This window comes from Cnephaeus nilssonii (assembly GCF_951640355.1).
Source record: "Cnephaeus nilssonii genome assembly, chromosome: 14".
Lineage (NCBI taxonomy): Eukaryota > Metazoa > Chordata > Mammalia > Chiroptera > Vespertilionidae > Cnephaeus > Cnephaeus nilssonii.
Genome location: NC_137085.1, coordinates 25,131,312 through 25,145,614, shown reverse-complemented (window position 1 = coordinate 25,145,614; position 14,303 = coordinate 25,131,312). Strand labels below are relative to the sequence as shown.

The window sequence follows — 14,303 nt, the reverse complement described above, 5'->3', positions numbered from 1 at the left end:
CCCCTTTAGTTTTTATAGTGCTCTTCCACTGAAAAGGTTCAAGCTAATACTGTATATGGTTTTCATGTATGACTTGTAAATCACAGAGGTAAGTGAGAAGAAGGGGAGAGGGAGGAAGGGAGAGAAACTATTTTAAACACAATTATTAAAATTTTAATGTACTATGGTGAAATAAGCACTGTAAGTCAAGAGACCTGATTGAAGTCTCAGTTCTCCTGATAACCATGACTTCCTGAGTGACTTTATCATGTTTTTTAAATTGTAAAGAAAGTGATTTTGACTTAATGTCCATCTTAAATTTGGTATTGAAAAAATCCACAATTGCCCAGCCGGCGTGGTTTAGTAGTTGAGCGTCGACCTATGAACCAGGAGGTTGCAGTTCAACTCGGGTCAGGGCCCTGGTTGCAGGCTCGGTGCAGGAGGCAGCTGATCAATAATTCTTTCTCATCATTGATGTTTCTCTCTCTCTCTCTCTCTCTCTCTCTCTCTCTCTCTCTCTCTCTCGGTGCAGGAGGCAGCTGATCAATAATTCTTTCTCATCATTGATGTTTCTCTCTCTCTCTCTCTCTCTCTCTCTCTCTCTCTTCCTCTCTGAAATAAATAAAATTATGTTTTTAAAAAATTTTGCAACTAAAGTTTTTTCAAATATTATATAACAGCGCAATTAAAGGTATGTCATTTTTTTCCATAGGGAGTTAGTCCTTCACTTTTGTCTCAATTTGACCTGCAGCATGGATGGATTACTTAGGTTGCACACTCAAAGATGTACTTGGGAGGAAAAGGGACTGAGGAAAGATTCCTTTATAAGATGGGATGGAGCTGAGCAGGAGAAGAAGTTAAGGAATGAGTACATATGTATGCAAAAAAAAAAAAAATGTGATCATTCGCACATCAGAAGCACTAAAGAACAACTCCGCTTAAATTTGGGAGAGGGGCTGTAACAAAAATTGAGGGAGGTCGTGGGCCCAGGGTCTTCAAGTAATTTCAGCCTCCAACCTTTATTCCCCACTGGACACCACACCAGTCTCCAGTTCCGGGTTCCCAACCAATCATATCAAGCCACAACAGAGAGCACTGCCAACCCGGGCACCGGTTCAGGACTCCAGAGTGAGATTCACACGACCCCAGCAACTGTCGGCCTCACCCTTTCCAAAAAGGAGGTGATGAGAAGGAACATCATAGGTCTATCCCCCGTCCTTTTCGATCCGGGCTACCACCAGGTCCAGGAGCCCTCGAGACCGAGACAACCTCCATACTACTCCGGGCACAGGAGGAGCGCCCGGCTGCGACCCTCCCACGTATCCTTTCCCCGGGGCGAACCCTCCCGTTTATGGGTCCCAAGCGCCGGCCACGGCTTCTCGGGCCTCGGGCACTCCGGGCCTGAAAAGTGGACAGACGAGGACAGACGAATGCGGAGAGTGAAGGCGGCAGCGGAGGGTGTACTCCTCGCCACCGAAGGAAAAAAAAAAAAAAAGGAAAGCAGGGGTAGGGGCCGAGGTGCTCCCCCTCGGCGACGGCCTCCCGCCGCCCGCGCGTCAGTCGAAGGGTCTGTCATTCCTTCCCTCACTCACCAGGAGCAGCAGGGAGCATCTCAAGTCGGGGAAGGCTGGGAAGACGGCAGGATTCATGGTAACGCTGGGATCCGCGGCAGAGACAGGCGTTGGCCGCTGGGACTGGGTAAAGGTTGGGTTGGGTTAGGTAAGGGATGGGCTCCGGGGGCCGGCGGCAGCGGAGGAATCTCCCGGCAGCGACACCCCGTCCTCTCGACCCGGAGCTCCCGCGGCGAACACCCGGGACAACTTCCAGAGAGGCCTCTCAACCCTCACTTCCGGGTCCCGCCCACCTCGGAGCACGTCGGGAAACGTAGTCCTTGACTACTTCCGCAGAGCGCGTCATCGCGCATCCAAGAACTCCTTTCCCATCAGGCTCTCAGCCCAGGTCTATTGGGTTCTCTGCGCGCGAGGCCCTGTGGGATAGAAAGGGCGGAGAGCCGGAGAACCCTGTGTTTTCGGAAGGATGGGAACTACACTTCCCAAAAGGTTGTGCGGTCCAGAGTCAGCGGCCTTCAGAGGGACCCCGTTAGTGTTAGCGCAGTGGGGGATCTGCCCCGGCCGGATGTAGGTACGGTCTTGGCTCCTGGCGGGTGGGGCGGCCCAGTGGGGGTCGTGCCTCCTGGAGCCGCCCCCGGGACGCGAGTCCTGGCGGAGGCGAGGGTGAGTAGTAGGGTGCCTGGTTGGGAAAGCTCCAATCGCACCGCCTTGGCCCCTGCCTGAGACTCATGGTCCTCCTGGCCTGGCCTGTGGCCTGAGCCTCCATCCTTGGCCTCCCCGCCTGCTGCCTCTGCTTTCCGCGCTAATTCCTGCTAAGTCGGAGCCACTTCTGGGGGCCTCAGTGGAATAAGTAAACGACGCATCCCTAATTGTCTCTTTGGGCTCGTAAAAGGAGTAGGTATGGGATAGCATGGGAAAGCACGTTGTAAACAGAAGCTCCAGCGTGAGAGTGCTGCTAACGCGCATGATCGATCACTCCCCACAAGACAATTAACGAAGTTCATTAGCCAGTTGAGGATCTTAACCTGGCCTCTGCTCTCCAGCCTCATCTACAAACACCCAGCCGGGTCACCTGCCCCAAATGGTAGCCAATCAATCACGACTTAAGTACCTGGATGCATTCTTCTTTATTGTGGTTCTCCCTATGCCTTGCCTTTGCTCCAGCTTTCCTGCTGCCTGGAATGGCCTTAACCTCTTTTCTATTTGGAATTTCATCTAAAATGTCACAGCCTCTGAGAACTTCCCACGCAACCAACCCTTTAGTCCTAATCAGAATTACTCTTCCTTGCTTGTGACTACAGCACCACTAGTTTTGTACAGTTATAAATTATTAGACCATTTATTACACTGGCTTGTTTTACAATTAGTAGTGATGACGATGCCTTTGCATTTTATAATTAAGTGGTTTTGATTTTCACCTATAAATATGATTACAAAAAACAGCGCTAAAGTAATACATTTGAGCCAAAAAGACAAGCAAAAAAAAAAAACAACAAAAAAAAAAAAACCTAGAAAATCACTTTCCCAAGGTGACAAAATTAGATAGTGGCAGAACCAAGACTTCTAGTTAAGTGTCCTGTCTAGTAAAACTCTGAACACTTAGAATCTAAAATGACACGTATTAGAGTTCAGAACAATACCTAGCACATAGTTGGTACTGTTAACGTAAAAACATTCAAACCTGTAAAGAATTTTTGTGAGTTTATTTGAGCCAAACTGACGTCAATTGCCGGGAAGCAAAATCTCAACAGATTGGGATAATGCTCCGGAGAATGGCTGTTTTTGTTTTGTTTTGTTTCTACCTTGTTTTTATAAATTATGAAATCCATTGGTGATAGATTAGGGGGGTGGGGGGGGAACCTCTGAGATTGGATAAAAAGTGAAATGATGCACATATGCTTCTTTTACATACAAGGATACAAGATAGTTAACATAGTTAACAGTTGACAATTAATATGATAACAATAAACAGTGAGGGAATTTGTAGTTTCCAGCCCTGGCGCCATTTGTTGTGCCCTGAGGGGTCCTGAAAAAATGGGAAGTTACAAGTTACCCAGATATTTCACAGGTATGTTATCTTAGATGCAAAAAGATAATAGGCTCAGTAAAGATCGACATTGATCTTTGTCAGGGAAAATACTGGCCTAGGACATGACTACCCACTAAAAACTGCTTCCAGTTAAATATTTAATTTCAGGCCATCCTTTGTGGTTACTTTAGGTCTTTGAGTTTCCACAACCGACATGCACATGGCCTTCCCTGAACTAGTCATGTGGCCTTTTTTTTTTTTTCCATCTATAGTACTTGTTGAACAAATCAACGTGGTCTCCCTTTTCCATTTTCATATTTTATAGGAAGTCTGAGAGCTGAGGTAGCCAAAGGGCACGCTGCTTATTACTAATGGAATAGAGCCTACAGCCCTGGTGCAATTATTCCTCTGCTGTGTTTCTACCTCCACCCCTGTTTTGTAGCTTCTCTCAAGGCACTTTAATATAGCCTGCATATGACAGTGGTTTTTCTGACATGACAGACATGCTCAGACAAGACAAGTGTCTCACAATGCCCATGAAAATAAAGACACAAAGAGCTGACCTTTACCAAAATTAAGAAAACACTTCCATTCTAAGGCAGCATCTGAACCAAAAATCCTTGTCGGTGACAACACAAGTACCAGCTCATCAGTAGTGATCACTTATCTTACAAAACTCTCAGATTCTCGGGAGTTACAAAGATTGGAGTGATGCTCCTTGGTAAAATCAAAAGAGGGCCTTGCCTACCCTTACAGAAGCTATTAACGAGCTCATTAACAGCTGCTCTCTTTAAATAGCTGTATGTGTGCTCCAGTATGCCTGAACCCCATGACTCCCTGGGTTTCTGACAGTTTTTAACCTCTCTGCTCCATTTAGGCATTCAGCTTTGATGGAACATGTTTAGGAAGGAAGTTTAAGTTCATTGATGCAACTACCCCTCTTCCTTTCCCATCAGGTGCTTGAATTCTTGCTGCATTTCTGACATAATCCAGCCTCTGCTTAAACAATCATGATAGAGAACTCACTATTTTCCTAAGCATAGAGTGCATTTCTAGATAGTGCTAGCAACCATATCAGACTACTAATCAGAACAAAAGTTTTCCTTAATGAAACATGGTTAATTCTAATGATGTGGTGTTCCAAGTAAGATCTTAAGGTCAGGGTCTCAAGCTAGGTGTATTTCCCTGGTGGGCACAAGGAAACAACAAATAAAAATTTTAAATTCTGCCTTAAAAAAATTCTGTCTTTTATCTGCATGAAAAAAGAACTAGGTTTTAATTTAGCACTCAAATCTGGTTAATTCTGACCTAACAAGTTCACATCATACCTATTTTGTGGCTTGGCCATTACCTTTATTCCCAATATCAATTCTAATGTTTAATATTATGTGGAGTTAAATTACTTATATTAACTTAAAAATCAATGTGGTTTTGGGGCACTGTGCCTAATGTTAAATATCGAGTCTTCCCCCCCCACCCCATTTTTTCCCCCCAGGTTAGCCCCTGAGAAGGGTTTTAGGAGCATCTAATCCCTTCATATTAAAGAGGAGCAACTTGCACAAAGGGTCACCCAATTTGCCACATTATGGCAATTCTAGGACTAGGGGTGCAGATTTTTTGAATCGTAGTCACAGATTCTAGTAAACTATCTATACTAATAAAAGGATAATGTGCTAATTAGGGCGGACGTCTTCCAGACATCCATCCGGACAAAGCCACAGCAGCCAGCAGTGGCAGCAGCAGCGGGGTGATGGGGGTGGTGCCTTCTCCTGATCAGCCTGGTCGCCTCCCACAGAGGGAGGCCAGACTGTGGCTTAGGCCTGCTCCCCATGGGGATCAGACCTAAGCCGTCAGTAGGACATCCCCTGAGGGCTCCCAGACTGTGGAAGGGGGCAGACTGGGCTGAAAAACCCCCCACTCCACAGTGCACGAATTTTTGTGCACCAGGCCTCTAGTATTTATAATATATCTATTTCCAACGAATAAGGCAGCTTTTAGAAATGTTTCCTGCGTATGCTCATGGCTTAAATAATTGTTTCAGGTTTCTTCAGTTGCTGAGAAGACTATGAACAGATCAGAGAACTTGTTCTTTACTGGCTCCTCATTAGCATCCCAAGTTCATGCTGCTGCTATTAACGGAGATAAGGGTGCTCTTCACAGGCTCATCATAGGTAAGCAGTCCCTGTAAATACAGAAACTTTAAAAATAACTCTTTGTCCTAAGGAGGTTTGTTAATCTTAGTTTTAATTTGCACTGTACTTACACATTTTAATGAAAACACATTATTATTTACATTTTGTTCCAGGACTTGAACAATAAATAAATTAAGTCCTGGAACTTAAAAATATGGATTAGGATTAGGTGAAAAGTACTTGAAAAATATCTGTATTTGGCTTTGAATCTGGATATATATGCTTAGGTAATACATCTTTGTAATAACAGAGATCTAGAATGAGATAGTAAACAATGATCTTTATACTTAATATATTTCAAAGGTACTAACATTTACAAATATTTTAAGTTATGATGATTTAAAATTGATTTAGTGGTCTTCGTATCATTGATTGATTGACACTCATTCAGTGTCCTGCCTAGCATATGTATAGAGATAGGTCCAATATAGAAGTTCTAGAAAGAGAACAAAGTGAATAGAAGAGGGACAGTATTCAAGGACAAAATGGGTAAGAATTTTTCAAAGTCATAAACCCCACAAATTCACCTGTTCTTAAGTCATTAGCCCTAAAGAAAATAAATAAAATAAAAATGTATATTACTTGTGATCATTTTACACACCACTGTCTGTGACATCATGATTGACAACTTGGGCTTTAAAAATAAAATCCACACTACTTGGACTTTCATACCCATTCTTTCAGAATGTATTTTCATCCTACCTTTCCAGTTTCTCCAGGAACTTCTACCCAGGCACCCTAACTTCTGACTAGGTTTTCTGTTCCCCAGTATGCCATGAATTTTATCTTACTTTTCCCTGTACATCTGTTCCCTCTCCTCTTTTCTACCTTCTGCTCACCTTACCCTTTTCTCTACTGAATAATCTCCTACTTATCTTTAAAGACAAAATTATTTTACCACACACTGCGAAGATTTCTCTTCTCTGTTAGGGATGTTATCACCTGATAACTTAGCTTCCCCTCATCTTCCTACATTCACAGTTACTCCCGGGAACTTGACATCTTTACTACTTCTGAATCAATCATTCAGACATTCACCATTCAACTAAAACTCTCTTACTTCCAGCTCACTTACTAATAAGAGCAATTGTTTTTCAATGTCATTGAGACTTCCACATTCTTTGTTTGTTTTAATTTCCACTATTAGTTTCCTTCTGTTGTTATGTTCCGATGATTTCATCCCTGATTCCATGGCCTATTATTAAAATTCTTTTCTTGGAAAAATTATCTTTCCTCCTCACCTCTGTTGCACCTAGCTGCTGTAATCCCAGCTCTGGATGGACCTAATCCATCTACATCTGCCAACCCCTGAACAATTTCACCTTTCTGGGAGACTGGTAGTACCCTAAATTCATGATTACCCTCTTCAAATGGTCACTCAACACTTTCTGCTCATAATACCACATTTCTCCATAATAAGGGTTTCATATCTTCTCACTCTACCAAACCTCTGACTGCCAGTTCTCCCTCCCTCCATACTCACCTAATGCTTTATGTTTCCTACAGGAAATGAAGACTTTAAATAGGGACTCTCATCTTTCAGCAAGATATTTACAAATCAACCTACCTCTGCACCCATCATCTTCTTTCTTTCTGCTAAAACAGAGCAAATATCCCTTTGTGTCAAAGGTCACTTCTTTCACACATGCTCTGTGTTCTATCTCTTTCCATCTTCCCATCTGATCCATTTTTTAAAAATCTCATTACTATATCTTTATCCTTTCCTTCTACTATAATTCTTCCCATCAACTTTAAACATGTCTGTTGTATCCATTATTTAGAAATTCCTTCCCTGTTTTTTCATCCCCCTCTAGGTATTACCATATCTCTCAACTTTCCTTCATAACTGTATCAGTGCACAGACTAAGCTGCTACACTAATAAACGTGACTTAAACAGTCAGAGAAAGACAAGTATCACATGATCGAACTCATATGTGGAATCATAAGTAACAAAATAAACTGATGAATGGAGTGGATCCAGAGACTCAAAGCATGGAACAGAGTGCGGAATCTCAGAGGGAAGGTGGGGGAGGGTGGGTGGATGGGTGGTAATCAACCAAAGACCTTGTATGCATATATGCATAACCCATGGACACAGATAATAGGGTGCTGAAGGCCTGGGGGTGGGGGGAAGGGGCGAGCTGGAGGGAAGTGAATGGGGGAAAAGGGGGATATATGTAATACTTTCAACAATAAAGAGTTATTTTAAAAAGTAAAAAATAAAAGTGACTTAAATAAGATACAAGTATATTTCATTCTCATAATAGTACAAAGGTAATTGGGCAATCTAAGGTCAGTAGACATTTCTGCTTCACACAATTCCAGGGATGCTGTTAGGGCTTGGCTGTGCCATTCTCAGCATGTGCTTCCATCTCTGGGTCAAAGGCAGATAGATTGTAGTCATAGCCCCGCCAGCAGGAAAGCAATTTGTCATGCAGGAGGTGGACTACACTCAGACACAGAGCCACACCTAGGACAGAAGAGACTAAAAAAAGTCTCTGCCTGGATGATGTCATGCCCAGCTAAAACTCAGGGTGCTTAATTCGTGAAAATAAAAATGAGAGAATGTGTATGGAGGCAATTATCACTCCCTCACCAAACCAAGCTTCTCGAGCTGTCTGTACCCATTGTCCCTACTGCTTTACCACTTTGTATTAAAGGAAAACAAAACATATTTTCTTATTTTGAAATTTACATATAGAGCAATACATAAGACTTTAATGTGCAGTTTAACAAATAAATATAGAGCAAACATCCATGTAACCACTCAAGAGACAGAACATTGGTCCCCAGAAGCCCCGAATACATCCTTCCCTCCCCTTAGAATAATTATTATCGACTTTTATGGTAATAATTACATTGTAGTTTTACCACCTAAATATAGATCTTAAATACTATAGTTTCATTCTGCTTTTCTGAACTTACTTTTGCTAAACGTTCCATGTTCACTTGTACTGAAAATTGTGTATATAAGTTTGTTGTTTTCTTGCTCAAAAACTCTTTAATTGCTTCCCATTGTATTTGGAATAAAATTTAAAAGCGTGCCTCTACCTTTTCCCCTCTCCAACCTCACCTTGCACCGCTCTTATACTAGAAAAACTTGTTTTCTTTTAGTTTCTCAATCCTACCAAGCCCTTTTCCACCTCAGGACTTTTGCCTGAAATTCTGGTCTTCCATCCTCTGTCTAACTCTTAGTCATCTTTCAGATCTCAGCATTCAAATCGCTTCTTCTAAGAGGCCTGCTGTGAACACCCAATCTCAGTGAGTTGCTCATTGTGTTCTCTCTTGGAACTCTGTAGTTTTCTTTCATAGACCTTGTCTCAGATTGTAACTGTATATTTATATGTATAACTATGTTTCTCCTCTATAAGCTAGTAGCCTCCATGAGTAAACAGTGTCTGTTTAATTTACCACTACATCCACAAAATTTGGCACAGTACTTGGCACTCGGTAAGCACAACAGAAATATTTGTTAAATGAATAAATATTATAATTGTTAAAGAAATGAATAAAAATTATATCTTACCTTCTAAGAAGTCTATAATCATCTTGAGGACCACATTTAAATGTGCATTGAAGTGAATCGAATTGAATTGAGAGGCAGGTTACGACTAAATTTCAATGGAAAAAAATTTAAGTCAGAATACCTAAGAGGAAATATCTTATAAAATGGGATTCTTTATTGTTTTAATGAAAAGTATAATTTTGAAAGGAAACAGAGCATGTAGTATTTTATAAATTAAAAATACCTTTACAGGCTCAGTCATACAAATTAACTAATATGCCATAAAATAAAACTTGAAATATTTCTGTAATTTTATAGCCCCTAAGAAAAATCCTTAAAACAAATAAGATAAGCAAAATGATGTTGTGAAACCAGAATAAAGTTGATAAATTTATTTGTAAATCGGTTCCCTATGTTTTCTATCATCTTGTCTCATTACTGACTTTGAGCTGTAACACTGCTCATCTCTAAGAATTCTGCCATTATGTCTTCTGTGCAAAACAGTAATACCTTTGCTCTGTGTCATTTCTCAACATTTGTATATTCCTACTAAAATAATAACTGTTTCATCTTAAGTATATAAACTAAATGTATCGTATATATTCTTTTATGTAGCACATGCTTCTTTTTTCTAAACTAGTAACATAGTACTACAGATTATGTTTTCTGTTTTTCTTGAATCTTTGCTCACCAACTGTTCAGTGAATTCATTCACTTTAGCATTTTCTATTTTCCCTTCTCTGTTTCCATGGAGAAGTATGTCAGTGATGTGTTTGCCTCCATGGAAACAGATGAGCATCTCTTTCTACATACACAGCTAATTAAATCGAACACTCTCTGCTGCCCAGTATCCCGGAGGAGGGTTGAAGAGGCTTTCCCTGAGACATCATTTTAGTAGCAGTTTTTAGTGTTTAACCTAATACAATGCATTAATGTTTTAACTTAACTCATTACATCCTAGATTCAGATGAATTAGAGCTCTGTTCTGTGTCCTAAAAGCAAAAACATACATAGTAAAATCCTTATGTGCTATGGTTATCATTTATAGATAAGGTTATCTCTTAACATCAAATGTAAATAATTCGAATGAATACCAGAGATATAGTTGCTAATAGAATTTAGTAGATTCATTTTGATACTGTACAATGTAGTGTAGTAGAAGGGACATGGATTTTAGGGTCAGATAAACCTGAGTTTTGAGTTCTGGCTTTGGCATTTATTAGCTGTATTACCTTGGCTAAGCCACTTAAATCTTTTTTGGCTTAAGTCTCCTCCTCTGTAAACTATACGCTATAATACTCTGCTTCTGTGAGAATTAAATTGGATAATGACTGTGAAACATTTGGGTGACTATAACTAATATTACTCTATTATATATTTGATAGTTTCTAAGAGATTAGATCTTAAAAGTTTTCATCACAAGAAAAATAATTGTAACTATGGGTGGTGATGCAACAAAGAATAATACTGTTTTCTTTGTGAAAACCAAACTAAATCATTTGTAAATACGCACAGTGTGTCAAGATTAATATTGTCATTGTTGCTAATAGTGTTTGGGGTGGTTGGCAGTGGTTAAGTGACCAGGCAGCAACATTCTGATTCTACCACAATTCCTTCCCCCACCCCACCCCCATGTTCTGAGCCAGTATGAGTCTCTCTGAATCATTTTCTCTCTTAGTTTATGGCATGTCCCAACAGAGTAGTTAGGTATGGCAAGGAGCTTCATAAGTGGTAGAGTAGTGGCATTATTTCAGGATACTTCTTCTTTTACCCCAACCCTGACCTTAAATGTTATGGGTCACTAAATATTTTATAAATGCTTCCTTAATACATATGTGTATATCAATATACTTACATGTATATGCATCCATACTAATAATAGTAATAAAATTAGCCAACATTTACAAACGTATGTTTTATGTGCCAGGCACTGTATTAAGTGTTATGCAACCATTAACTCATTTAATAGTAAAGCACTACAAAGAGTCTTGGGTACCATTATTGTCTTCATTTTATATGTGAGGAAACTGAGGCATAGAGAGATTAAGTGACTTTTCTAATAAGTAGCAAAAGTAAGATTGAACCCTGAAAGTCTAATTCCAAAATGCATGCTTTTAAATACTAAACTATGGGGCTATTCCTGCAGACACATGCACATTCATATGTATGAATGCATAGAGAATGAGAGAGACAAGAAAGAAAACCGATTAGGTGTAAACCTGATTGATGAACTTAATGGTTAGATTGGATTTTTCTTAACTTTTTTTTTCTTGTACTACAGGCCCTTTGGCAATCTGGTAAAGCTTATGGCCCTTCTCAGAACTATGTTTTTAAGAGCTTAAATATAATATATAGGAATCCAAAGAAAATCAGTTATATTTTAACTGATAGTTATCAAAGTACTTTTAAATTATGATGTAGCAATAAACCTATAATTACTTTTTATTAACACATTAAATAGCAAGATCTAGTGGCAGATCTAACAACGATGACAATTTCAAAATAGCAATAAGTGTAAATGACATAGTAAGATACCACAACAATTATAATGAGGTAATATGTAAAAATATTTTATAAAATCTCAAGTGTCCTCAAAATATGTATGTTATTCTCATATGTTAGGACACTGAGATTTAGAAATTAAGAAATGTAGTTGTAGAGCTAATAACTCTAAAGTTGAGAGTCAATCCCAATCTCTTGATTATGAATCCTATTTTCTTTCCACTGTTCTTAGGATGCCTTTAAAACAATAAGCAGATATTTTTTAAATGCCTTCCCAAGATTGATAGTACAACAGATGTGACATAGGCAGTGGCTGAAAGCAGATGAAGTGCATCTCTCATGCCACACAAAGGTAACATTTCAGAACAAGCAAATACGTTGTCAGTAGAGAATGCTGGATTTACTTGTGTTGGAGAGTATGGCACCATAGCTATGGTGTGGACTGGCACCATAGCTATGGTGTCATTACAAGTGGCAGTCATTCCTCTAACTGCTAGAGCTGGAGCTCTGGTGTCTGCACATCTGAGTCTATTGACCATACAGACTCTTCTGCTCCAAGTAGCCTTAAAAATAACTGAGTGCAGTAGAGCAGTGGCTTTCCAGTCATGGTTCAGCTCAGCTTTCTGAGCTATGTGCAGGCTGAGCACATGCAGAATGCCAGCCCAGTTAAGCAAGCACCAAATGGCCATGGATTAGAGGCGCTCTCTCTACAGTTGTCAGAATAATTAAAACAACATAGCACATGAGGCAGCTGCTTTCCGTATTAGCTGTCCCCAACAGCAATGCAAATACAAGTGCCTGTCATCTAGTACATATCAGTTTACATTGCAAGCCCTACGTTTGTACATGTTGTGATTACCAAACAGTCATTTCACTCAAACATCAAAATAAACTATTGTGTAGGCTGGGCAGGTATTGGCTGAATCTTACAATTGAGGAAACTAAGGAAGATGGGAGGGCAGGTATGTAAAGGCACAGGCCTCTCTCAGCCAGGAAGCTCAGAACCTGAAGGGACCCTTGTTACTCAGAAACTAGCCATAAAGTCACCATCCTCCTTAAGCAACTCAAAACAGGACTGAACTGAGGCTGAATGCTGCTTTTTGTCATCATGAAGAGGAGATCTATGCCTTCAGTTTCCTCGAATACACAGATTTTGCCTTATAGCCATAACATATCAAAAGGGTGACATAACCTAGTAAAATCTTCTCTGTTGGGAAATATAAAAAACCAGTTATACAAAAACAAAGTGTGCCAAGGATTGACAAGAAGGTTGAAGGTTCCCTGTTCAATGCATACTGGGGAAGAGCATAGCAATCTGCCTAATGTTCTATGTCCTGGTGGTAGAGTTACCTATTAACCCCATGCTGCTGATTTCGCTTTGTCCACGAGAAACTTAATCAGTTAGGTCCATTTATTGCTATATTATAATCCTAACTGTTAGGATTATCCCAGGATGTGATGATTGCCTCCATCTCTCAGCATTTGTACATGTGACCACAGTTCCCGAGTCCCCTCCCTTACCAAAGGGAGAATTGCACTCTAGGGGGGAAATTATAAGAATTACTGACATCTTGCTAATTCTAGGCACTACTATCTGCTTAACATTAACAAGTGAGATGCTGGTAGAGAGAGTCGTTTCATCGTGAAAGACAACTGGAGACTGGCCTTACTCCCACATGTTCTCTGTTAGTGTCATTTTGACTCCAGAAGAGCTCAAAGGAACATGCTCTACCTATAATGCACTTTAGTTTTGTAAATGAGTTTGGGTTTAAATGAGTCCTTATCTTATAAAGGCAATGATAGAATCTTCTGGATTAGATATTGGAGGCCCTTACGCACAAAATAATATCTTGCAGAACTTTACCACTCACAAGACTTATGCACAGGGGCCTCTATGATCCCATATGTTGATCAAATGCAAAACTTGCCTCCCTCTCAAAACCAAAGTTTTGAAAAAGAACACCTGCTTCCTCTGGGAGGCAATCTGAATATATTTGTAAGGCTCTTTTAAATTTCAAGAGCCATGACCTTTCTTGCTTTATTACGAATATACGTGGAAACATAGATTAGCAAAGTGAGTTATCTGAAATGCTAGAAAGTACTTCTGGATTCCAGTATATCCAAGATGTAAATGTATATTGAAATACTTAGAACTAAAACACAGTTTAGTTACAGGCACAAAATAATTCAGAAAAAACTGCTACACCTTCTCTTTTTTCATCTAACATTTATATTTCCCCAAAGAAGGTATTTCATTTGGTCAGTCCCCCCCCCCCCCCCCCATTAGTCGAGTTCATGTCAAAATATCTTAAAAGTAGCTGGCTTTTTTTCCACATTCTCACCAACACTTACTGTTTCTTGATTTATTAATGAGAGCCATTCTGACAGGGGTGAGGTGGTATCTCATTAGGATTTGATTTGCATTTTTTTCTGATAATTAGTGCTATTGAGCAACTCTTCTTATGTCTATTGGCCATCTTTGGAGAAGTGTCCAGGTTTTCTGCCCAGTTTTTAATTGGATTGT

At 40.1% G+C, this 14,303-nt stretch overlaps 2 protein-coding genes across 4 annotated transcripts in view; one reads left to right on the top strand and one right to left on the bottom strand.

Moving 5' to 3' along the window:
• The window catches only part of ERP44 (endoplasmic reticulum protein 44), a 64,383-nt gene extending 62,557 nt beyond the window's left edge, over positions 1 to 1,826 (bottom strand). The window contains exon 1 of the mRNA XM_079789971.1: positions 1,572 to 1,826. Coding sequence (XP_079646097.1) covers positions 1,572 to 1,628 — 57 coding nt within the window. The 5' untranslated portion in view covers positions 1,629 to 1,826. The remainder of the gene's footprint in view (positions 1 to 1,571) is intronic.
• Positions 1,827 to 1,970: 144 nt separating this feature from the next.
• The window catches only part of INVS (inversin), a 152,513-nt gene continuing 140,180 nt past the window's right edge, over positions 1,971 to 14,303 (top strand). For 2 of the 3 annotated variants that reach the window (XM_079791106.1, XM_079791105.1), the window contains exons 1-2: positions 2,085 to 2,213; positions 5,621 to 5,750. In XM_079791106.1, coding sequence (XP_079647232.1) covers positions 5,645 to 5,750 — 106 coding nt within the window. In that variant the 5' untranslated portion in view covers positions 2,085 to 2,213; positions 5,621 to 5,644. Of the gene's footprint in view, positions 2,214 to 5,620; positions 5,751 to 14,303 lie in introns of all 3 variants that reach the window. The other variant, XM_079791107.1, reaches the window with a different exon arrangement.